Consider the following 27,291-nt stretch of genomic DNA (forward strand, 5'->3'; position numbering starts at 1 on the left):
TCTTTCTTTCTTTCTTTCTTTCTTTCTTTCTTTCTTTCTTTCTTTCTTTCTTTCTTTCTTTCTTTCTTTCTTTCTTTCTTTCTTTCTTTTTTTAAGTATAGCTGGAATTCCAAGCCATTTGCTGACACTGGTAATCTGTTTAACAAACTATTGTGGGTTTCATCCTGACTGCAAAAACTGTCTTTGTCATTGTTTGATGTAGTCTAGGAGAACCTGATTTTGTGTACAGCCATTGCTTTCAAAGCGGATTATATCCAGCAGAAAGAAATGGTGGTTTCAATACATGCAAGATTACTTGGTAAAGAGCATCAGTTGCTCCCTGACATCCTGTATACATATCTGCGGAAATGACTGACAATGCCACTGTTTCCTAGGCTTGTACCTTGCCAGTAGTTACTGACCTGGAGAAGAGAGGTATTTCCAGAAGGAAATTTTTAAATAGCAACATATTCCCTTCAGAGTGCCCATTTCACACTCCACTAACAACAGAGGGAAAAGTAACCACACTGATAATTTAAACGATCAGTCACAGAGAATGAATCTATGTGCTCATGTCAATAGGACTTTTATCTTCTGTTTTCCTACACTAAGAAAGCACACAAAGGATACACCAATTCAGTCAGCCACACCTCTGACCCTGTAAAGGTGATGGAACAACTTGTTCTGGATGCCATCTCCAAACAATTGGAAGAGAAGGTGGTAATCAGGAGTAGTCAACATGGATTCACCAAAGGGAGATCATGCTTGACTAACCTGTTAGCTTCCTATGATGTCATCACTGTCTGGGTAGATATGGGAGGAGCAGTGGATACCATCTACCTTGACTTCAGCAAGGCTTTTGGCACTGTCTCCCACAACATCCTTGTTATGAAACTTTGAAAGTGTGGGATAGATGAGTGGACGATGAAGTAGACTGAGAACCAGCTGACTGGCAGAGCTCAGAGGGTTGTCATCAGCGGCACAGAGTCTGATTGGAGACTGTAACTAGAGATGTTCCCTGCAGCTGGTGCTAGGTCCGGTCTTGTTCAACATCTTCATCAATGACCTGGATGAAGTGACGGAGTCCACCCTCAGCAACCTTTCTGATGATACAAAGCAGGGAGGAGTGGCTGACACACTGAAAGGCTGTAGTACCATTCAGTGAGACCTGGGCAGGTGAGAGAGTTGGGCAGGGAGAAACCTGATGAGTTTTAACAAGAGCAAGTGTAAAGTCTTGCACCTGGGGAGGAATAACCACACGCATCAGTACAAGTTAGGGGATGACCTGCTGGAGAGGAGCTCTGCAGAGAAGGACCTGGGTGTCCTAGAGGACAACAGGGCAACTATGAGCCAACAGTGTGCCCTGGTGGCCAAGAAAGCCAATGGCATCCTGGAGTGCATTAAAAAGAGCATGGTCAGCCGGTCGAGGGAGGTGATCCTCCCGCTTTACTCTGCCCTGGCGAGGCCAGCTTTAGAATACTGTGCCCAGTTCTGGGCTCCTCAGTTCAAAAAAGACAGAGATCTCCTAGGAGGAGTCCAGCGGAGGGGCTACAGAGACAATAAAGGGCCTGGAGCATCTGCTTTATGACCTGGGTCTTTTCAGCCTGGGAAAAGAAGAGTGATAGGTGATCTGATTAATGTTGATGAATATCTAAAGGGAGGTGGGAAGCAAATGGATGAGGCCAGGCTCTTCTCAGTGGTGTGTAGTGATAGGAGAAGGAGCGGTGGCCTAAAACTTGAATATAGGAAGCTCCATACAAACATGTGAAAGAACTTATTTTTGGTAGGGATGACAGAGCACTGGAACAGGCTGCCCGGAGAGGCTGTGGAGTCTTCTTCTATGCAGTTTTTCAAGACCTGTCTGGATGCCTTTGTAATAACAAAGGATGTCATGATGCCCTGTGAAATTGGCAGGGCTCTTCCAGGTGTGAAAATTAAGAAACTTCTCTTAGCTAAACCTCATGCATATAATGCAGTTTTCCTTTAAAATCTCAGAAGCATGAAATAATACTGGGTTGATAGCCTTCCTGAAAAATGCAAGAAGATTTATAGAAGCTAGGAGACAAAAAAGAATTAAACTTCCATCTGTCAAAAGGGATAATATATCCCAATTTTTATTTTTATTTTTGAACATACAGAATGTTATCACAAAGTATTATTAAAATCTCTGAGCCCCAAGTATAACATGTATTTTCCCTCAAGCAGATCCCATGAGCTTTTCGGCAGGTGGCATTAATGCTCCATCCAATTCTAAATGGCATACAGCCAGGAAACTGCTGCTTCCAGCAATTAACACCTTAAAATGATCAACAAACTATGGTAGAGAGTAATTTTCTTAGGAGAAAAAGCCTGCCTTAAAATGGCATCTGTTCTAAATGTTTTTTTTTTTTTTGTTTTGTTTTTTTTTAGCAACAGAAGCAGAACATCATAGATGTCTTTTGATGACTCCAAGGCTGAATTAGAAGAACAGGGCACATTTTCCCACATTTTCCCATATGAGTCCCATTAGAGTGTCTGCAGATTCAGTATTTTCAAATGAAGAGAATAAGACTGAAATATTTTAGCATTCAGGTGTGTACAAACATCAGTAATATCTACACAGTCCCTTCTCAAGGAAAAGATTTTTTTCTAGCTTGATGTATCCTCAACTTTTAAGACTTGATCTTCCAACTAAGAAGTGCTAGACAAGTAGAGGAAAATAAGAGATATTCCAATGGCAGACATATATGGCCATATAGGGTCCACACAGAGTAGAATCATAGAATCATAGAATTCTGAGAATAGAATGATGAGTTATATTCCAGGTCTGGATGGCCTATGTATCTAGAGCTTTCCCAAAGCAGACAGTAGAAAATCCTGAAATATCCCTCAGGACTCATGGATGAAACTTTTACCTACTCCACAAAATCCATCACCAACACATTACAAAAACCTTCATGTTTCAAGCACCATACAAACAGCCACTACTAGAAACAGATGCTTTGAAAGAGCTTGTTTGGTTGGAAAACTTGGAACATTTGTCACATATTCTTCAAAACACAGGGTGAATTCTTTCCATACCATGAAACTGCCCAGAGGAGGGGTAGGAAATACAAAACAGTCTACCAGGATGTCCTCAGAGAACTATTCTCCAAATTGTGCATCAAAGTATTCCGGGTCTGATACTCAAAAAATGAGATTTTTTTTTTTCTAAAATACACCTGAGCTCAGGTCAGAATTGACAATGACTATAGTAAGAGCGAGGAACTTCATTAGGAACCAACAGACCAAAATCTTCCTGAAGCCTAGTGATGCTCCAGTGAGTATAGGGATCAGAGTCGGCAGCACTGGGACTCAGGTAGTGCATCCAAATAATGTATACAGTGGGGTGTGTGTGGGACAATTGTCCTACCATGACATCTTTGTACCACGTGAGATACTTTTATGAAAGAGGTGCTTTAGTCATGAATGAGTGACTCTCTTCAAAACAATAGTTTCTGGATAAAGTTCTGGAATTTGCTTTTCACTGTTTGGACCATCTAATGGTCTGTTCTAGAAATCTCTGAATTTATGAAACCTGTTGATCTACTTAAGTATTGCAATATAGAAACATAATAAAACTCTTGTAAAATTCAGAGCAACTCCAAAATGACTTAGTGAGAATCTGGTCTTGAATTTTGTCTCCTTCTAACTTGAAGCAGAATGTGTCCTTCTGTGAAAGAGCTGTTTTGTATTTGATTCTTCTTGACAGCAGATCTTAACCTTGACTATGCTGATGTGAGTCATCCTGGGCATCAGAAATATTGGAAAATCTAGTCATACATTATTACCTGCCTTATTTCAGTAACCAAACTCAAGACTACAGCTTACTTAGTTTTGAAATAGCATGCTAATGCTGTACAAAATTGATTTGATTGGCACACATGCATTTTATTTGCATAAGGCTGTTTCCCACAGAACTGTCCAACAGAAGGACCCCCTTGAAAACTGAAACCCTGCCCTTGGCTAGAACAATTTCCAAGTTGCCACGCAATACTGAGAATGGCTCACTGACTGATGGTATTTCACTGTACAAATGGCTCATAAAAGCTGTTAAATCTGTCATGTACTCTAAAGGCATTTTAGTCTAACAACTATTTTCACTTACATAGGAGCTGTGGGGAAAATCCATTCCTCATATGACAAGCAGCATCCGACCCTGACAAGAATCAGGATTCTGGCATAACAAACTAATATATCTTTTCGGAATGCTTTTCATTACTGCTCCATGACATCCTCTTGTGGTATCTTTAAGGTGAGCTGTTCACTGAGAGATATGGAGGTATGTTTTGATTTCTGAGGTGTCCTGCAGGTAGAAAAGCAAGCACCTTTCTGCAGATTGAAAGGACTGGCAATGGAATTATCAGATGATAAAGAGAATTAAGATAAAGCAAAATACAAAGGGAGCAAAAATCTGAAGGAAGTGAAAACCAAACCACATCAAAACACAATCCTTATTTTCCTTGTGCTTGTTTTCAGACCATAAAATTTAAATATTAATGATGGGTTGAGTACATTTCTAGTGAAATATTTGAGTAAAGCTCAAAGAAAAACACAGTCACCAAATGACTTTTTCGAATCTTGACTTCTGGATAATGCCTAAGTACACTATAGCAGAGTAGCTTTCTGCACTGGAGTACATTCTTCCTGATGAAGAGTTCTTTGTTCATGTCCAAGATGCATCTTTCTCATCCTTAAAATCATTCCCAACTTTCCTCCACTTGGAAAAAAGGAGTTGCCTTCCTGCAGACAGCTGCCAGACAGCGCCAATAGGCCATTGCCTCATCCACACATCATTACTCTTCTGACAACTACCAAAGAAGCTAGAAAAAAATTCCCTGTCAGATGGAGAAATGTAAAAGCTGCTGGCATCATATCTGGCCAAAGGAAGGGCAATCCGTTTTCTATTCCCAGCACCCTTACCTTGCTGGACTACAGAAGTACCTTCCCAGGGTGGAAATTCCTACAGAAGAGTCACAGAGTAGCTGTGCAGCATTAGGAAGAGCAGCTCTCCAGAGGGCCCATACTCCTACTTTCCTCATACCAAGAATACTCTCCAAATCCGCTTTCTCATTAGCCATTTTTACCCATGCTGTCATCTCTCCTGTTCTAGAATTGAAAAAAAGGCCACCTGTTCACCTCTGTTCATCAATTTGCGTCTTCGGAAAGAATATCTCAAGCAAAGATGGATCCTCTCAGGTTCTTAAAAGCTACCTCTTCGGCAATGCAAATTTGAGTAGAAAGAAAGTCTAGTTCTCAAAAGAAAATCAGTACCTTAGCCCAGTTATATTTCAGTGAATATTTGTGGGTAGACCAGAACACTAGAGAGCTGTGAGGTTTAGAGAAACAGCAATAAATTTTGTTTAATGCTTAGATAAAACCACTGTTCTACAGTATGTCACAACTCAGAATATTTAAAAGTAAACATGAAGTGTCACAAAAGCCAAACACTTAGACACTGTGTATTTTCAGCCTATTGCTGTTGCCTCTGAAAAAAAACAGTTACGCTGACAGTGATTTCCAAAGGTGTTAACAGCAGACTCTTTTATGTGAAAGTTTTAATAATCACAGAAGTGCTATGGGTTGGTGTTTGAGTTTAGGAACAGGTAAATAATTTGGCAGAAATGAATGTGTGTCCACAGACAAGAGGCTGCAGTCAGGCCCAAGGACACAGCTGTCTTTCCACAGATGGGGCTTTCCCTCCGACAGGTGGCAATTCCTCAAGCTACCTGGGGACATATCAAAAAGGAGCACATTTTATTGCTCTTCACTAAGAATTAAACTGCTCTGCGCTGTAAAGAATATTTTGACAAGTATTTAGTTCTTCACTCTCCTCGTGGTCAGAGTCCTTACTCCTGTGTGCCTGGACTGTTTCTTTCCTTCATAAATGGGGCTCTGATAATTCCATAAATTACAACAAATGACAGTTTTAAATTCTTATCCCTGCTGATGAGTTCTTCATTTATTATTATTAACTACTTCTTGCAGCAGTCTAATATTCTCTTTCCATTCTTTCCCATAGTGGCACAGCAGGCTGACATTTTCAGCCTCCACTTAATCCCCCTTCTTTCCCATATAAACACTTCATCATTTTCAAATGACTAATACTTCAGTATTCCTGTTCTGCTACCTGCTGAGGAAAAGAAGAAAGGGAATGGCTGAGTAATGGTGTTTCAGAGATAGCAGCTCTATTGATGACTTCATTTATTTATTACTAAAATACATTTTAAAATGTTGCACCATTGCAATGGAGATATAACTTCATAAATATACAGTTCTAAGAGAAAACTGCTTTCTTTATCTTTCAAAAATTCTGTTGATAGTTTTAGGCCATTAAAGAAAGAAAAGACTTATAAAGAAGGGAGAATTCAACTAGCAGCTACTGAAATGCACTTGGGTTTCCTTGAAAAATCTGAGAGTCACATTTCAAACTGCAGCAGAAGTCAAGATAAAAGATTTCATACATAGATGCTGAGATCCTTACAGTAGTCTAAGGAATCTATGTAGGCAAGTGTCTCTACCTCCATTTCCCCAGCTCTAAAACTGAAATGTAACTTCCCTTATAACATGGATGTTACAGTGGTTATTTTGGTGCAAAGGAGACCCATCAATAAGAGAATGACTACATGGAGTGATGACCAGACACAAATGTGTCTAGATGAGATGCCAGGCTGTGGTCTGTAGCCCACATAACTGGTGGGACTGGCATGCACCTCTAGCAATCATCTAGTCCAGGCCCCTCACTCCAACCAAAGTCAGGATGGCCAAGTTCATGTCCAATCGGGTTTTAAAGTATCTTAAAGGGTAAAGACTGGCCACCCTGCAGTTTCCTGGATCTTACTTCTTGTCCTTCCTGAAGACAAGAGTGACATTTAATCTCTTACTGTTCTCAAGAACTTATTTTAGTCACCATGACCTTTCAAGGATTCTCAAGAGTGGCATGCGGTGGCATCAGCCAGCTCCTACGTGTGCACCCCATTGGAGTTCATGGACTTTTGTATGCCCAGTTGTTTAAATGTTCCTTAAGCTGATCTTCCTCCACTGATGTTAAGGCTCCGATGATCCAGACATTCCTGCCTCAAGGGCGTCAAATTCTCAAAGGCTGATCTTACTGGTAAAGACTGAGATAAGGAAGGCACTGAGTACCTCTTAAGCATTTCTGTGTCCTTTGCCACCAGATTCCCTGTGGAATCAGGTTCAGCTGTAGGCCCAGGTTTTCCCTATTCTTTCATTTACTGCTAATGTACCTATAGATAACATTCTCGTTGACCTTTACATTCCTTTCCTGATTGAACTCCAGGTGGGCTTTGGCTTTCCTCATCCCATCCCTGTATGTTCAGACTGTGTCTGTATATCCCTCCTGGGTCACCTGGAAATATGGAGTCCAGCAGAGCATCTCATATCAGCAACTTGGTCATCTGTTTTAGGAAGCTGTCAATAGTGTATTTGAGAAACCTCCAGAAATGCTTATGCCCTGTTTTGTTGTCCCTCTAGCAAATACCTATGTAGCTGAAGCCTGTGAAAATGAAGCTTCTTCCAGTTGTCTGAACACCTCATCTACTGCTTTCTGATCAGCCGGTCTACAGCAGACGTTCAATACAATATCAAACATTCTGATTTACTTGCTACTTCTGACCCACAAGTTCTCATCTGGCTCAGATCCCTTCCCAAGGCAGACATCCTTGGCCCAGCTGCTCTCTTACATAAGAGGCCACTCTCTCTTCTTGCTCTCGCATCCTGTCCTTCCTAGCAAGCCTGTTGTCTACCCATGGCAGCACTCCAGTTATATGAGATATCTTAATATATTACCACAACACCAAGGAGAGCACAGCCCTTCATTAACCCTAAGCAAGCGTGTGTGATCTTGTCGTTTCATCAGAGAATACATGAGCCTGAGTCATGAATGATTATGGACAGCATGATAGAAAGGCAACAAGCTGTGCTGATTTCCCCCAAAAGGCATGAAAGTTCTTCCTCTCACTCCTTTGCTTTTGTGCTTATGCCTGATGTGATCTCACTTAACCTGTTTTGCTGATTAGTGACTCCTATTCACACCACGATGCTCCTTTTGCTTGGATGTTGACCTTCCAATTTTGGCACTTTCTCATATGGCTGTTGGTCATTATCTCCCTCCCTCTTCATTCCTTCTTTAAAGGTCTCCTCTCTGGGTTGGCCAGCCTCTTGGCAAAGATACTTTTGCCCTATTTGGTCAGGTGGATCCTCTTCTAAGAAGTCTTGATGCTCAAAGAGAGTCTTACGGTCATTTGAAAGCAAATCTTGTTGCTGACATCTGCTGTGCAACCAACATTTACCCACAGGATCAAACCAGTCCTCCTCAGTCTTTTCCTCCTCACTGGCCGTATGGAAGAGACCACTATCTGGGCTCCCATGCCCTATGACACTGACTCTAGAACACATATCCAGCATATAGACAGCAGATCAGGTTCCCCACATGCAGGGGGTATCCCACCACTATTACTCACCATTTACTCATGCCACATAGTTCCAGTTCAGCTTACTCAGGTGCTCCACTTAACAGAGTTCTCAGCCATTGCTGCACATCTGCACATATGGACTTGGGTAATTTCATGGGGTTATATCAGATAAAAAGCCATACAACAACAGTGAGTCATAGAAATTCAGGATCTCTAGTTTCATTCTAAGTGAGTTAGTGGTAAATAATCTATTAGCAGAGTGAATACAGCAAATAAGAAATGACAGAAAAACAAAACAAAACAAAACAAAACAAAAACCTCAGTCCGAAACAATCAGCGTTTTTTGATAGAAGTTCCCTGACAAGTTCTGTATTTAGATATCTGACATTCCAATAACCCTGTGATTGATCACTGGGTCCAGTAAAGACACCAGGTCCCCTTGTATCATGAGTGGCCAGAATTTGTCATTCCAAAACTGTCTTTAGAAGGTGGAAAATAAAATCTAGTCTTACTCTAACAACACTGACTATCATCTTCTCAGCTGCCTGTTGTGTTGCTTATTTCTTCCACATTTAAAGATTTTTCCCATAAGCTGACAACCTGGGAGGTGGTTGGAGCTCTGAATCTTTGTCATTAACAGAACAGCTCTCATTAAAATTCATAAAATACACTCGTGCTTCTAGACAGGTGTTATTTAATAGTGCAGTGCAGGTTTACAGTAGTTAGACATTGATGAATGCAGCAGTTATTGCCAGAAGAAACTGTCTACTGATACCAAGATAGCAGTTTGCTATATAAACCAATGCTGGTATGAATTCTTTCTATGAGGAAACCCATGCCATACAAAGCACTGCTCTTCCCACAGTTAGCCAGTTGGAGAGTTTCACCATCTTTCCTACCATTAAACCAGAACAGGACTGATTTTTGATTTGGCTGGTTCAAGTGAGCTCATAAAAATCATGGATGACTGCTGATTTAGCTGGCTCCAAGTTAAGATCAGCAGAATCATAAAGCCAATAAAAGTGTAACGTGTGATGTAGGCTCTTTGAAAGGTTAATTCATGCCATTTTAACTGGAATCTTATATTGGGCAGGCACTAACAAGAAACTCGATTACATTTATGAGCTACATTTATTCATTTTTTTGCTATTGTTTTATTAGCAATGGTTATAGACTACAGTAAATCAAACAGAAATTTAATCAATAGTTCTACTACGAAGAACAAAATATCACAAACTCTTTTGATAAGAGATTTTAAATCCCAGTAAGTAAAAATGGTATTAAATCCATAATGCTGTACTTTTGCACAGAATACACACATACTAAATTTCTTTGCTTTAATACAGTATGCAACAAGTACAGGTGCATTATTACCCTAAATAACTACTTCCAGATAGGCAAAGTCTATACTCCAGAAATAAAGCCATTAAGTGGTGACAAACAATGGGTTATTGATTTTTCAGGATACACATGCAACACTTAATAACAGAACTGGGAGAAGGAAATGAAGCAGCAATTCAGTCATTATGTAGCCAAATCCAGCCATTCTTTCAGTTGCTAAATTTACCCTACTGAAGTCAGAGGCAAAACTGACAGTGAAACCAGCAGTAATTTCACAGTCATTTCCAACCTGCTTTAATCTGATTACAGCATGTTTTTAGTAGCCCTTATCAGTAATTACTGTAGAAACATAAGAAGATATTAATTGCTATAGTGTTATGAAAAGTTGATTAATCATTCAAACTAATTTTAAACCTGTTAGAAACTATCTCCCCGTGTGTTCAGCTAGGTTCCCCATTCATCCCCTCATGCAATCAGGTTGTAAAGGACATCAAGACAAAGAAGCATAAAGCAGGATTTGTGGTATGTGTAAAACTTCGGAGCAAACCAGCCAATCTTCAAGCACCTCCACCATCTCTGTGCAGTCACAGTCTTTGCTGCAAGGCTGACAGAGATCACTGACAGGCATGAGGTTCTAGGTATGCCTAGGCTGGTGCAGATGGTAATCCTAGTGAGTACTAAAAACATATCACTTGGAAGTAAGAGTTACAGACCCTTATGAACAAGCACTTGGTTTCTTGGGCTGTGTAACAACTCTATAACAATCGATGAGATGCTTAGTAACATATTGATTAATCATTTATCTAGCAGCCCTTTCTAAAAATCTATCCCTAATAGAAATCTGATCCTTTAAGTCTTCCTGCTTCAAGATGAAGACGAGTCTTTATTCCTGATCCTTAAATTAAAACTGGAGTGCTCCAGAATGAACTAATACAATTTAATATTGTATACACCAAAATCACAGATATCACAAATCTTACAAAGTCTGAGCTTGTTAAATTCATCAGAAGTGTTATTTTAGGCATGACATCAAGCTGAAATAAAATTTAAGTCTCATGAAATCTAAACCTGTGGGTCAACTTCTAATCACTGCTATAAGCAAACACCATCGTGAGAAATGATTTCATGAGTAATGATTTCATGTATGTTAGACTTCAGCATCCATTTAGCATAATTTGCACAAGTAACAAATTCCAAAACACCAATTCACAGCAATACTACTCACTCACAGATTTCCTGCAAATATATCTGCATATGGAAGATTTTCATGTAATATCTCAAGTAGCTCCACTTTGTTTGCAGCTGGGTACAGATATAGAGCCTGTGCAAAATTAGATAGTATATGGCTAGACTTAAGGAAAATGATCTGAAAACTACTTGTATTGTATCCAGTATTTCGCTGAAGTTCCTTGTGAAACACACCACTGAAGTGTAGTCTGACCATGCAAATATACTAGAGAAAAAATATTTATTGCGAAAAATCTGGGATGTGGGGATGGACTGAGGGGAAGCAGCAGGCCTTCCTCGTGAGTAGTCATGAAACCTGAGGTGCGCCAAGCTAAGTGAGTTGGAAACACAGAAACATACAGCATCATTTCTCCATAAAACTACATTTTGTTTTATTTGCTGTCACACACTGTCACAGCCATAATAGCTTTACTTCTTTTCTAATTCCTTGGAATTTCTAAAGATCTGAAAATGCCAATATTCTTTAAAAGCTGAATGGTTTGTACTTACCTTTGACTTTACTCCTGTTACACTGCTAGAACAAAACTCTCCTTTCTGTTGTCCAGAGTGGTTGACTGGCTGGCTGGTGAATTACTTTGCCAGCCTGGTGAAATTGAGCACAATGGTTAAATAGACCTATGAAAATTCTCCAGATGCCAAAGCCATCGTCAGAAACTTTGAACAGGTTTGATACTGCAAAATGTGCTTTAAATACCTGCTTTGCTCTGAGGTTTCTCATACTGTTCCTACTGACAGGTTCTGGGAAAGCTGGATATTGTAATTAATGTTACTCAATATGGGCTTCAGATTCCTATTCATTCCTTCCTACCTTTTTTGCATAATTCTCAATAAATGTAGGGATATTCCTACCAATTAAAGAAGATGTATGGTCACAGATGCAGATCAGAAGAGATGGTGTAACTGCGTCATGGCAGAGTCAATCATATGACAATGCACTGCATCTGCAATGATTGCCAGATTTTCTTTCATCAGAGTAAATAACACAGCGTGCTTGGGAGAGAAAGTATGAAAAAACTTCAGACCTTTGAACTGTGCAAAAAAAAAAAACACAACAAAAATCTCTCCTCATCTATCACAGTCTGCAGCAAATATTACAATATAAGTGTACTTCTGAAAAAAGGGAAGAATTCAGCAGTAACTTTCGTCAACAACAACCACATTACATCTGCCCATGTTACACACTGTTATATTTATTTTCATTTTAATTCCTATGTTAAGCATAATTGAAATTGTTCAGTCATTACTAGAAATACCATGATTTGCAGAGGACTGAATATGTAATACTTGGAACTTGAATGAAAGAACTCTGTTTTTCTAACACATTTTTAACAGTTCATTTAGAAATAATATTAATTACTATTTTTTCTAGCAGTAATCTACCGAAAGTGTGTTTTTTAACTTAAAAATTTGCAATGTCTCTCTACTTAAAAAGCAAAGCAAATATAATTTCCCTAACTACTGAGTAATTAAAAAAATCACTATTCTTTCTCTTATGAACCTGGCTGTATAGATCAATGAAGTACAACTTGAAGTCATCATAAAAAATGTTGGTGATTTCCAGGACACAGCAAAGCAGATAAAGCAGTGTGTTCACAGCATTTTCTCCTATTACCAAATACAATTTTTAATCACCCATAAAAGCAAATAATTTTTGGTACTGTTAATCTCTTCCTTGAAAACTGCATCAAATTAATTGGTGCAGAACCTGAGACAATATTCAGGCTGTCAAATAGATTATTTGCGGTGGGAAAATTCCAGAATAAAGATGGGATATAAAATTGGGTTCATATGACTGCAAGCAACGGTACAATCCTTTATTCATTTATGTTTTACAGAAAAATGAAGTAATGCAGTTAACCCCTCTTGGGTAGGCCCTTAATGTTAATTTTTAAGTGTCCTCAAGAAGATAATCAAATAGCAATCTGTTTTCTTCCAGAGTGCTCATCACAACTATGAGCTTTCTGTTATAAAAGGTTTTGTGCTTTTTGTCTAATTGTGAAAGACCCAGAAGGAATATCTGTTCTGGGGTTGGAACTAATCTTTAAGGTCCCTTCCAACATAAGCCCTTCTTTGATTCTATGACACTAGAGCTGCCTCGCAATTCAGCAAAACTAAACCAATATTCATCAGACACCCATTCACTGGGATTAAGCCAACAGTACAGTATGGAGTTATCTTGTCATCTGGAACAAAGAAGTATGTGGTAGACTAAAAAAGCAAGCAATATGGAATGGGGAGCATAAAGAGACATTTATAAGGAGACAAAGAGAAATGGATGTATTTGCTGAGTGAATAAGAAATGAAGCAATGAGTCTCATGAAACGGAAGTGACTGAAGCATAGGGATTATTCAGAAACATCATCCCACGCGAAGAGAAGCCCCTCCGGTTTCACACAGCATCTGTCACCATCAGTTCACACAGTTGACTAACTAGTACAGCTAATGATGGGGAGTTTATACAACACCAGCACACAAGTCCCTTAGGGTGTTTTGTCCTCACCTCATCCCAGGATAGCTGCCTAGTACTTAGTACTGCTGGTAATGTGCAGATGGAGGAACAAGGCACTGGGATAGTCAGTGTAGGACCACAACACTTACGGCACGGGTGCCCAACCTTTTGGCTTGCCTGGGCCACACTTAGCGAAGAGGAAGTGTCCTGGGTCACATATACATAGGTTGCTCCAAAAGTAATGTCTCCTATTTACTTCCACGAAAACTACAGCCGGTACAAAGAGCACAATAACTCCGATAGAGAAATTCTCAGCTACAAAACACTATTTTTCAACACAGTCACCACCATTAGCTCTCCATTTTTACCGGCAATGAGCAAGAGCCTGCATGCCATGCTCTTAACATTCTGTATCAGTGGAGTGGCAACCACTGTCACTGTTGCCACTGCTGAAACGCAACACCCACTGCCTCACTGTGCTCACATCGACTGGTTGGTCTCAAAAAACATTCACAAATGTCGATGAATGTTAATAGGTGCAATTTTTTCTGCACAGAGGAATTCAATGACACACCTTTGCTTCACCTGCACTTCCACGTCAGATGCCATTCTACCATACTGCCACTCCACTGCCATCTGTCACACAGCAACAAAATGTAACAGGATATTGGTGGTAAGGTACAATCTCTACTGCCATACTACCAACACCTGCCTCTAGTTTTGTGGGCCAAAATCATAAAATAGGAGGCATTATTTTTGGAGCAGCACTAAATACATAATATATACAAAATATATGATGAAATTTATTTTAATTTTTAATGTTTTTTTATTAAAACATACAAACAAGACAGCAACAAAAACATAAAACTAATGGGATAAGTGACCCTGTTCTTGTGAGACTAATGTCTCAGTTTGGTTCTGGAACTGGTTACGTAGTTCACAAATGTACATACTGCCAAAAGCAATGGCACAAGTAAGACATGACTGTGAAGAGAGAGATATCTCTCTCTGCCAAGAGAGGGCGTATAAAAATCTGGTAAAGAGATTTGATTAGATTTTTGATTGTAACTCTGCACAATCCAATTGAAAAATTACTAGTGTACTTCTGTGGTCTGAAAATGGAGCCGCAAATTTTAAAAAAAGATTTTTTCAGCAATCTTGAAATCAGTTCCCAAATTCCATTATCACAACGGAAAGCATGACTGCATATTCTTCACTGTTCACAGGACTGTGTTTAGCCAGTGTATCAAAATACATACAGTTATGTACCATCACTGGAGCTGGCACTGCACTGTGCCCTATGCCTTGTTTTCAGCCCAGACAGGGTTAATGGCACGTGATGTTCTGTTGGTGCTGAGGGGCTGCTCAGCGGGAAGAGCCTCTGCCATGATGGTGCAGGGCAGGGGGTGGTGACACTGCGAGCTGTGCTGGGCTGTGTGCAGCCTGTGGGCTGCAGGTTGGACATGCCCAAGTTCTACAGCAAGGCAGAATTTTGTGCCACCTACTGGAAAATCTTTCCTGTCTGCCTCAGCAGGAACCAAAATCATAAAGTCCCACACAGTGAATACTGGATACCATTACTGAATACAGCCTCTGACCACTGCAACTGTTGGAAGTTAATTCAGCCCATGTTGCCTCTTTAGTTGATGTTTATACTAAAGTTTGCCTGGATTTTTTGAGTGTTTTCTAGGAGAACTGGACATTGCCTTGCCAAAATTAAAACCCATATATTGAGCATCCAAAACTATGATTCTGTGTTCAGAATCCTTTAAGCAACGCTAATTGCTGTAATACAATCAGCAGGATTCTTTTAGGAGAGGAACAATTGTGTTTTTTTAACAAAACACAAACAGAAAGTCACTCCCAATATATCCTCTGCCTCTTACAAATGTTGCTTTGAGGACCACAGCACACAGAGAAAGACCCTTCACACTGCACTGGTAAATTAAGGCAGAACTTCCCACAGCCCCGGAACACTCTTCTCAGAATTACACATCACCAGCTGGCACACCCGAATGGACCACCTTTTGAGGTTTCAGAACATATAAGGACATTACATTGGAATTAAAAAATGTGGCATGAATGTCATGACTGTTCTAATGACTTTTGTAGTGTTTTTTTTTTCTGCTGTTCAAGAGGCACTTGTCTCACTTTCACAATTTCACAAAGAAGAAATTCTCCTGCTAAAGTTCACTGATTGGCTTGACTACATAAAATACTGGCAGGAAAATGCAGACAGGCAGAGAAAGTGATGAATACATTTCGCTCTGTCAGGTTTTTTTTTTTTTTTTTTAAAGTAAACTTTGAATTGGTGTCTGAAGATAAATCAATAGGTCCAAAACTAAAATAGCAAAAAAAGTAAAGAAAAAGTTACCTCACTAACTATGGAAACAGAGATCCCGGGAGGCTGTAACATACCTACAGTTTGTTCAGAATAGATGTAAGAGTAGCGTTTTGTATTCTGCAGCATTTTTCTTTCCGAGAGGGAAAGAGAGAAAAGATTTTTCTTACAAAATTTTCGGTTCTATGCAATGGGCGATATATTGAGTTGTCAAGAAGAAATAGTTTCTGCTCTGCGTGCAAAAGCTTTCCTGAGAATAATGGAATTAGCATGAAAATGTAGGATCTTCAGATTAGAATTTGAAAAATCCCCAGTGTTTTAGGTTTTTATGGTTTTCACAGAATCACAGAACTGGGGCTAGAAGGGACCTCTAGAGATCATAGAGTCCAATCCCCTTGCCAAAGCAGGTTTTGATTATTTGAGCCTGCCCTCACCTACCTTGTCAATGTTAGGATTACAATAATCCACAAAAAAGCACAATATGACACACATATTAGTCATATTAAAGTCACTTCGTATTCAGTAACCCTTTGATCAGTTTAAGACAATTTAATTAAACCTGGAGCCAGAAAATTCCTCTGTTTTACTTTGTGAAGACAGCTCAGATTCACCTTTTAGAAGGAACTTTGAAAATTGATCCTCATATAACTCTCACCCTAAAACAACTCACGCCTTCAAGCCAGCATGAGAAGGAAGAGGAGGATGGAAGTAGAAAGTGTCATATAATCAGAAACTCCTGAATGATTTTCTTCTTTTATTATCTAGATAGCCATTATAATCATAATCACTATTGACTCACAAGAGATAAGGTTATATTGAAAAAACAAGATGCTGCTCGCTTATTGTTTCTTTAAGAACTACCATTCACAAAGACACAATGGCTCAAAAGTCTTTTGCATACTTCGACATACACAGTTGTGAGAATGCTGTTTACCTAAATATTTAACCATAACCTTCCGACATCTACCAGGAAATACCGCATCATCATACCGCATTACACTTCCTATCACTTATTATAAGCATCAAATATGGTGGAAAAGTAGGTGTAACCACTTTAATCCCACCAAATTCAGTCAGAATGTATGCAGCTCTCCTCTACCCATTTTCTTTCAGAGTAGTAACACTCCAGGTGAGAAGACATAAAAGAGAAAGACCAGAGAGCATGGAGGGCACTGCTCGATCAAGACCCCATGGCAGCCCACTAATACCCCTGAAAGGGAATGGGATTCACCACACAGTGCTCCCACATCAAAAACTCCTGTCCTCTGCTCAAGGATGTGCTGCCTACACCTGAGGGTAGGCTCAGCTGTCCTGACGAAGTACTCCCCACCATCTGCAGATTGCACCACAGAAAACAAACCCTCCAGTTGTGATTTCAACTTTCTGTCATACTTGTCTATAATTCATAAGACCACTTCAGAGATAAGTTCTGGCCATCAAAAAGTCCTCAAATGATCTGCTGTGCACTATTTGCACTTGCTGGGATTGATGTGGAGCCTACAGACAGCAAAGAGCTCTCCAGCCTTTGCTGCACGCTCTGGGTTCATCACTGAAGCTACTTGAGCAGGGTATTCTGCTCTTTGCACTTCTATTTAACAGCCCTCAGCAGCATGCAGCATCAGTCCTCAAGGAGCAGATCCTCAGTGGCCTGCACACTGCTCAGACGAGGAACACGTCAGTTGAGTGAGTAACAAAACTACTTCAACCTTCCTGCAATGTGCAATATGTGAACAATTCTGAAAAGAACCCTTCAGAGATGTGAGAAGAATGGCTGGTTGGAGCAGATTTCTGGAAAGGGCTTCAGTGGAACCTTTCAGCTTTGCTTCCCTTATTATCTTAGCCCAGATGTGCTCTACCTGGAGAAACAGCAGGATGAGGTCTCTGAAGAATCTGATGAGGAAGAGGAGGAGGAATCTGAGGAGGAAGAATCCGAAGAGGAAGATTCTGAGGAGGAAGAGCCACCACCAAAGAAGAGGATGCAGAAGAGACCTCCTCCAAAATTATGGAGCAGGACCCCTCCAATGAAGCAAAGAGAATCCAAGCCCAAGCCCCCCAAAAAACCCTGCAGGCGACGGGGGGAAAGCAAAACCTCCACCTAAGGTGAAAACCCCTGCTAAGAAAGCCAAACCAGCAGCCCGAGCTATCGAGAAACCCTCAGGTAACAGCTCTTCCAAGAAATCGGCAGCTAGCAGGAGGAAGCAAGTGAAACCCTCTGCCAAGGGCAAATCTACCACAAGGAAATCATTCTAGACAAAGAAGTAAATTTTTCCACTGTCAGGGAATCCCATGATCAAATCCACAATCTTGTTTTATGAAGTCCACGTGCATTTGTATTTTAGTTCTGATGCTTAAACACTTTTTTTTTGTTGTTGTTGTTTTTTGAATGATGGGGGAAAAGCTGAAAACTAAATCAAACTAACCTAAGCATTTGTTAGATCTCAGTGCTGTGCCTTGTGCCTACCCCTCCCCTGGAACAAGTTATCTTTAGTTTCTGGAATAATTTTAGGACTTTTCTAGGACCTGTCATCTGTACATTTCATGGTTTTCCTCTTGGGTTTGGGGGGAGGGAGGGAGGGAGGGAATTAAAAATTCTTTGAAGAAGTTATTTGTATCTTTGGACAGCAGGAATGTGATGATTAAGGAAATATGATTCTTAATTGAGAAGGTACAACAAAACTAGAGTCCTCCTTAGATCCCCTGCATGATGAGGTCCTTCTTGTCCTTCAGCTGGACAAGAGCTTCCTGAAGGCTCTCTTCACTGTTGCTGGCTGCAAACGATGCTCCAAAGTGGGACAGGGGAGAGGAGAACATGACTGTTGCACTTCCAAATCAATTGCTTGCACGCTTAACAATCTAATACAACAAACCATTATAAACTTTTGGTAACAAATGCCAGACTGCAACGATACCTCTCATGATACAATAAAGGACCATCTGGAAAGCTGCCTGCATTGTTTAGGAGAAGCACTCAGATCTGATAAGTGGCTAAATATTAGTTTAATGAATCCATATTTAGTGTTTAAATCTACGCTTAATGTGACATTGTGTTTCTAATTAGGGACTAAAAATGTTCATTTATCATTCCCATCATCACAGATTAGACATAACATGCTATCTCTATGTTATTAAAAAGTTCATATTTTGTATAAGAAAATGGAATTAGTAGACTCAGATGTGATGTGGAAGCTCTTATAATGAGCTATTCATCTTCAGGTCAGGTTTTATAATAACTAACTGCTACAAGTTAGTTGAGAGTGAAGAAAATGGAAAGGAAAAGAATGGAAATTGGAATAAATGCTAAAATTGTGTTTCATTTGTGCAGACTGGAGCTTAATTGTATTTAACATGCCCAAACTGCTTGTGACACCTTGTTTCCACCATTACTTGTTTAAAGGGACACTGCACATTGGGCACTTGCCAAATATCTACTGGCAGATTAACTGATGTAACAGCCAAGCTCAGCTTAAATAATGCCACTTTTTCTTAAGAGTAAATATCTCACAATTCTTAACCAAAGGACTACATTCTATGGAAGACAGTAAGGAAGGCAGTATATCCTGGGGAACATACTAAGAAATAATAATATGTCGTGATCACTTCCCTTCTCACTCATGATCACCAAGCATGTTAACTACCAGATTGTTTTCACATGGAAAAACGTTACCTGGAAAGCAGGCAACATGTTTTTTGCTGTCCTCCATGCCTTTAGCAATGGCAACCAGGTATCATACATTTTATCAACTCTACTCTTAGTCTCAGACATAGAATGTGGCTGTATGAAAAGCAAAGTGCTTTCAGTGTGTCTTGAGATTTACCAGGTTTTTCAGATTGAATGGCTACTATCAATCATCTCTGCATTCCCAGCAGGAAATTAGATTTCCTGTTTTTTAATGTTACAATGCCTGCATTGTAGTTCCAACAATGCTACATTAAAAATCTCCACTGTGGACAAAAAACAACAACAAGGAAAGTGTGTTTTCGCATAATGTAGTAGAGAGAACATCATTTTTGGATGCTACTTCTCTGATTCTACCTGATTTTTCATTTAAAATTGTATTTTAATCAGGAAGGCAAACATATAAAAGGACAAGGAAAGTACACAAATGATTTATTCTTGTGTTCACGTCAGTTTTGTCTACAGGAGGAACTATTTATAACTCTGTCATACACTGCCAACCAGGCTCATCATTCACACCTTTAGAGGACTAAAAACCTTCAGAGCAGCTTGCTTCATGCAATAAATTCGAGAAATTTTATTCCTGGTGGTGTTCATTATGTTTCCACTGGCCTTACTGTAGTTTCTTCTCTGCTTTTACCCTTTCTTTCTCTAAGTGATGGGATAAAGTAGTGTCTTGTTTCTCAATAAGAACAGTCTCACAGTCTCCTTAAGAAACAGACACAGAGATTCCCCAGAAGCTGGACATTATGTCAGCGACAAACCCCTGCAAAACACTGGAAGGGTCAGTTGGTGCGAGCAGCACCCTCTTCTCCTGACCCCTGGCAGCATGGTTAGCATAACCAGCAAGAAGGCAAATATCCCCAGTATGTAAGCAGGCTGTTATTATATACTCTTGCCCCCTTCTCTCTCCTTCTCTTTGGCCCCAGTGTGTAGGGATACCCTTTATCATAAAGACAACAAAAACCAAGTGCTGAGCCAGTAAGAGGATATGGGGAGAATGAATCAACAGGATGATTAAACCCATCAGTGTTAGCAATACCCAGGTGCTGGAGTTACAGGAGATGGCGAGATCAGTTCTGGAACAGGGAACTATAACAATACATGCAGCACTGTCCATAAAGTTAGGCAGCTACAAGCCCTAAGTGGATTTTAGTACAGAAATGCCGCTGGACAGGAAAACTTGTGACCCCACAGTGGCCAGGGATACCTCCACCATCATAACTGAGTGACTCAGGTTCTTTTACATAAAGTCTGAATCCAGGTAATGACTGTATTACATGATGATTGCTAAGATTTTGACTTGATATACAATGAGTTAGTCCAGGTGTAACAGAAAAGCCTGTGCAACTAACATGATTATTCATGTCTTTTTTTTATGCAACAATAAAACTCTAATTAGAACTGTAAACCCTTGTCCAGTCCCCATTCTGCCAAGGCTCCCTTAAAACTCTCCACTGTGTTGTGTGACAGTCACCTTCCCACACTAGCATCTGCCACAGCTGAAGCTGGGAAGTCATGCTGAGCTGTAGCAGTGGTTTTGTTATGCTTTTCCTCCATCTTCACCTTCCAACCCAACAGATTCCTCCTACAAGGGTGGATTGACCACTGCCCCTTCAGGTCAAAAACAAAACTACTGCTGACCTTAGATTAAATACCGAGGGATCTTCTGACTCCTGCTAAAGCTAAGCTAGTAGCACAGAAAGTGGAGAGTGCATATAAGGAAACTTTTGATCCTGGGTGGGGGAGATCCTATGAGAAGATTGCAAGTGGGTAAAGGTTAGAAAGGTCCTGGATGTCACTGTGTGCTTTTCAAGGCCTTGAGGAAATATCTCTTCTGAACAGCAGCGACTTACAGTGCCCATTACACCTGCTGCTGCAGCACACTGGAGCCTTTCCAAGATTTCAGTGGGAATGACGTAAATCTTCCTGTATATCCAGCATTACAATTAGTCTTTTGACTGTTTTTAGTGCTTCTCTTGTCAATAAGCATAAGACATCTCACAGCTTGGGCCAAAGAGTAAGCACTGCATCCAAGCTACATCAGAGGGGTGGCACTATGGACAAGCAGTCACAGGCAACTATATCAAAATTAACATAAATTTTCACCCTCCCTGCAAACTTAGAACTACACCATCACTGAGAAAACCCTTACAGCCTTTTAAGCACCAGTTGAACATTTATTGGTTTCAATATTGATTTTGGTCTGTCTGGCAGTGTTGAGGTAAGTAGAAGAAACACCACAAAAAAGTCAATTATATAGAGAAATGAGCCAATTTAAAAAAGTTGCACCTAACAAACATGTGGAAACATCCACTCCTGTAACTGTGCTTCTTGCCAATTCACAGACCTTTGAGCTAGCCAGCTCCTTCTTCAAACTTAAAGGATGGCTGTTCCTCACCTATATTTTATGTTACACCTGAGCTGAAAATAGAGCTAAATGTTGCTTCCTAAGCCTATGAACTGTTAGACTATGAGATCTGACATTTCTCTAAACAATGCTTCATCCTTATGCTGCCTCAAAATAGATACAAGTTTGAAGAAAACTGAGAAAACTCAAGTAGTCACTTGCTGACTTACACCTGCAGCTATTTATTATTCTCTACCAAACACTCAAGGTCTGGCCAGCAAATTGATTTTTTGAGTCAACTGAGTGCTGCACTCACCTCAACAAAGATGAAGCAGGGGATGATGGAGTAACTTCTCTGGGTGTTGTTTCCTAAAGCCATTTCTCATCACACTTCTTGAGGAGGCACCGTTCAAAACTTTACTATCCTGATAAAGAAAAGACAAAGATACTTCAATATATTCCACTGCTTTGCAAACTCCACATTTAACATACCAAGGTTCATAACATGACATACAGGACCAGGGAGACAGACAAAAAAGAGCACAAAGGTCTAACTTGTGTTTGTTCAAAATAACCTGAGAAGGCAATCCTTTTGCAGCACAAAAATAAATGACAGACAGGTAAAAAGTTACGTCATTTATAGAGCAAAGAGCAGTAAGGGATACAAACTTTGTCCTTCATGACAATCCACTCCCAAGCAAATTCTTCTTCCTCAGAACATACCGTAAAACTACATTTTCAGCCTACTACCCTGCCTACAATGTCTTTTGAATCAAGAAATGGTGGTAATTGACTAGTGAACTTACAGTTTAAAAGACACACTTATGATACAATGTACAATGTAAAAATAATCAATTATTTGCATGAAATGTGACCTACTTGAGAAGACATCATGGCTTATCCATACAAAAAAACCTCAAGCATATGCAACAAAAATGCATGCGTCCACGCTGCAGAGTCTTTCTGTCCTGCTATAAATTAGCATATTAACTCAGAACACCTTTCCTGTGTAGCATTACTTCAAACTACTGGCTATTTTAATTAACATTCCCATGTGACACTCTGTTGAAAGACATTTAATCTCTTTGCAGCACAAAATTAGAAAAGAACAGAAGACTAACACAGAGAATTTTTACTGAGAGACTGTTTGTGATTTTGTGCATGAATACACCAAGAAGCTAAGTCTGGCTCAAACAGTTAAAGAGAGTGAGACTGGTAGTGACCTAAGCTAGCAGATAAATGGGTCTGAAAAATAGTATGTAGATCAAGACCTGCCAGCTACATGCTTCCAGTGATCTCGAGACACACATGAGGGTGCAAATCCTTTGCTATAAATTTAAACGTGAGCACATCAAGAGTGAGCACAGATTTCACGGAATCGTATAATACTCACATTTTTCTTGAACACCAGCAGGCGGTGGGCCATGACTAACCACCACCTTCTTGGTGAAGAGCCTGACCCACCTCTCTCCTCATGAAGAAGCTGGAGGCTGCCATGAGCCCCCACCCCTGTAGGCCTCACCTATGTATTTTGGTGGGCACAACCTTATTTCCAACACACCAAAATCATACACTCTTGATGAGAATCTCATGGGCCAGGGCCAGTGGATAAGAAGGAGGTGAAAGCTGGTGTATTTTCCAGAAGAAGATTTGCACAGCAACTTGGTCCAGATCCTTGACTTCACTGGTATCAGGGTGAGGATTCAGGCCCTGGCATACGGAGCTTGTGAGGCTCACAAGGGAAGCCAGTGCTTTCCCACCAGCTCTCAGCAGGGACACGGGAAAAAACACTATTAGCAGAGCACAGAATTCAGCAGAGGTTATGGACTGAGGAGCCGGGTCAGCTGCTACCACCACCCAACTAGTATTGCCACTAAGGGACTACTTAGACTATTTTTTATCCCTGCTCTCCATAATTTATTTGACCCAGAGCTGTAAAATACATAATGCACATGAAGATTTTGGCAATGTGGTTCTAGGCTCAACTGTAGTGGCTGCATTGAAGACGCGCTGTGTGTTAAGATGTTTCTGAGCTTCTAGCCATTGAAAAATGCAGTTCTGGGTCTCACACAGTGCTCAGGAAATGTTACCTCTGATATGCTTCAGATTCCCATCCTACACTGTATCCCAGTTCTGAAATACAAACATTCTGAATTTCAAAACGCCTGTTCTTTGAAGCATACTTCAGCTTTACTTAGGAGATAAAATGGGTTTTCTCTCAGGGATTTGTGCCATTAGTTTTTTGTTTTGTTTTGTTTTGTTTGAGGTTTTTTGGTTTGGTTTTTTTTTTTTTTTTTTTTTTTTGGGTTTTACTATTCCAACTCCATTTGGGTTATAGAAAAATTCTCCAATCATTAATTTGTAGCGATACCTTTCATACCACTGGCTCTTGTGCAGCACCCTCTCCCTTTAACTCATCAAACATGTGGTGCCTGGTGGAACAGTATGTTAGAGGGTTAGAGCCACTCACAGTGCATTACTATACTGAACTCTTTTTGTACCCTGGGGATTGTACACTGTCAACACCTTTTCTGCAAATCCTAATTTTGAAATGGCTTAGCGTAAAGATGTTAATACCTTAGCACCTTCATGAATCCCTTCCCAGGTCTACCTTTCAAATAAACAGTATTTTTCATAACATTGTCCTGTAACTTACAGCCATCCCTTCAGTTGCAATGGCATGTTCCTAATGAAAGCAGAGGGCTGCAAGCAACCCAGGAATTTAAGAAATGTTCTCAACAAATGAGTGAAACAACAGCACAGGCCAGCAAAGATGCTGAGGGTTCTTAGCAGTCACGTAAAAATGTCTAATTTAATGCTAGGGGACTCCTTATGTCATAAATATGTATCACTATGTCTGTTTTTTCATGCTCATTGTGAAAAACTGGTCTAAAAAGACAGCACTTCCTATGGGAAAGCATTTTACATGTCAGCTTCTCTCCTATGTGATGACACATTTGTGTCAGATGTAAGTAGTCTAAAACCACATAGCTGCCTGATCAGGCCAGTTGATTCCTACACTGTGGGAAAACTCTCAGCTAGCCTTTGCTTGTCACAGTAGGTCTTTTCATCAGCTCAGTCTCCAGAATGGTGGAGGGGAGGAACAGTGTGATCTTAACGGGAGCACACAACCTTTTGTCTCTCTCCAGCTGGCAATGAGTCCTCTAGGGACACAGACACTGCAAAACACAGATTACAGAAATCCCTAACTGCTTCAGTCTGCACAGCAGTCAGAGATAATGTATTTTTGCCTCCAAAATGGGAGAATCACAGTAAGATGTAAAACAAGTGTTTAGTGACAGTCCCATCTTAAAAACCATACCTCTTTGCACTGAACACATTTTCACAGCACAAAGTATCTGAACAAAGCAGTGGGAAATAACAGCTATTATATCAGTATAGGGTTTTGTCTGATTGTTTTCATTCTTGTTTTTTATCAATTTGACTCAACTGTTAAGGAGCTTGTGCTATGAAATCTACAGAAGGCTTTTTAATTCCCACTAGTTATGACCTTTTAGTGTCTAATATGTGAGCACTGCAATGAGAGGAAAATTGGTCAAACTTATTCCAGTTAATTAGGGACCCTGGTAGAGTGAATATTAATAATCTAGAGCTCTGGTATTACGAGGTGCTCCCACTCTTTAAACAATGTATAGAATACTGCATTTGTGAATTAATTAGTGTGAGTTCTCATTTTTCTCAATTTACCCCACGTACATTTTCAGAAAGCCCCTGAACTACAGTGTAGGAGGTTATTGTCTGACATCTCCTGGGAGAACAAGCAGAGACATGGAATATATATAAGTGAATTGAAAATTAACTAAAAAGGACAGTGAAGAAAGAACAACTCACGCTGAAGAGATTTTATAGCCTCTGGGATCCATCCAGAGGAAGAAAAAAGAACGAGAGTCAGAGAGTAGAGGAAAGATAAAGAAAGGTCTCTTCTTACAGGTTACTAAAGGCCCCATTCAGGTATGTTCTAAAGCTTTTTATTTAAGCATGTGGCACACAGCCAAAAGGACACATCTAGGATAAACTAGCATTTTCTCAGTCTTTATAGTATACATATCTCCTGCAGCAGACACAGTACAGCTCATCACTGTTCCATGTTATCAGTGCTCAAACAATGAATCGCTAGCCCATTCCTCAGACAATAGTGGTCAACCTTACTGTAACAGTGTATAATAATTATCTGGGCACCTGTGGAAAATTCCAGAATCCAAAATCCAGAAAAGCGGAATCCTCAGAGCAGGTATTGTTTATCACAGCTTACAACATGTGTCTCATTTAATCAATGCACATTTCCTTAGATGAGGAAGGCAACCACTGGTCTACTTTTCATCTGGTCCAAAATGTGATCAAGCACAAAAAAAAAAAAAAAAAAGGATCGGAATTCCTGTCCTTCTCAATCTAGATAGTTTAATGACCTTCGCAGCTGCAGCTAACGCTCTGTTTTAAAATCAAATTTAATTGTTATATTAGGAGGAGGAACACAACAAAATTAAAGACACTTAAAATGAAAGCATTTTCTGGTTTGTATATTAGTTTAACCTTGCATTAAAAATTAGCAACCCTGTGCTGCTAACTGGCTTCAAATTACAAACATCTTCATTCTCATTAAAATAAGAATTCTGTTTACAAGTTAAAAAAAAAAGGACTAAACCTTCTGCACCAGTCCATCAAGGATCAGTTTGGGCAAGAAACCCTTCTTGATGGTTTTCACATCCCTTGCCAGTCTTCCTGATCCCATCCCTGCACATGCAGACAGCATCCTTGTATTCTTCACAGGCAATGCATCCCTTCCTTCTTCCACTGCTTCTGCTTTGCCTTTTCTTCCCTCAGTTTGACCAGCAGGCCCTTGCTCATCCATGTTGCTTTCCTGCCTCGTCTGCCTGATTTTTTATTCTGGGGGATGAAGAGCGCTCAGAAAGGCATCCTTAAAGTGCTGCCAACTCTGTTCTGTTCCTTTCTCCCTAAGGACAGTTTCCTAGGGGACCTCATCCAACAATTCCTTAAATAGCCAGAAGTTTGTTTTCCTGAAGTTCAGGGCCCCTACTCTACTCTTTACCAGGCCCATGTTCCTCAAGATCACAAATTCAACCAGGGCCGCTGGGGGTCTGCCTGCACCTGGAAGGGGAGGAAGGGGAGGGCAGGTGCTCCCCAGCACCGCGGGCAGGGCCCCTCTCCTCCTTGGCCAGGGGCCCAGCTTGGGCTGTGGCTGCCTGCTGGCACTGCTGGGCCTGCAATGCCCCCCTCTCCTCCACTCCCTCCAGCCCTGCCCCTCAGCTGGCACAGCAGGCACGGAGCAGGCCCTGGGGATGGCCCCCAGGGACACCCGGCCCCACCAGCTCCTCACTGCTGCTCACGGTTGTTCTCTCCTTCCTCTCCAGTGTGCATGCTGAGCCGTCGGGCAGAGGTTGACCCGGACATCTGTGGGTGTACATTTGCCAAGAG

At 40.4% G+C, this 27,291-nt stretch overlaps 1 protein-coding gene across 3 annotated transcripts in view; it reads right to left on the bottom strand.

The window, feature by feature from the left end:
* Positions 1 to 27,291, bottom strand: part of PLPPR1 (phospholipid phosphatase related 1) — a 132,962-nt gene that overhangs the window by 44,996 nt on the left and 60,675 nt on the right. For all 3 annotated transcript variants that reach the window (XM_021380460.1, XM_021380462.1, XM_021380461.1), the window contains exon 2: positions 22,154 to 22,262. In XM_021380460.1, the coding sequence (XP_021236135.1) occupies positions 22,154 to 22,216 (63 nt within the window). In that variant the 5' untranslated portion in view covers positions 22,217 to 22,262. The remainder of the gene's footprint in view (positions 1 to 22,153; positions 22,263 to 27,291) is intronic.

This window comes from Numida meleagris, chromosome Z, assembly GCF_002078875.1.
Source record: "Numida meleagris isolate 19003 breed g44 Domestic line chromosome Z, NumMel1.0, whole genome shotgun sequence".
In the NCBI taxonomy this organism is placed as follows: Eukaryota; Metazoa; Chordata; class Aves; order Galliformes; family Numididae; genus Numida; species Numida meleagris.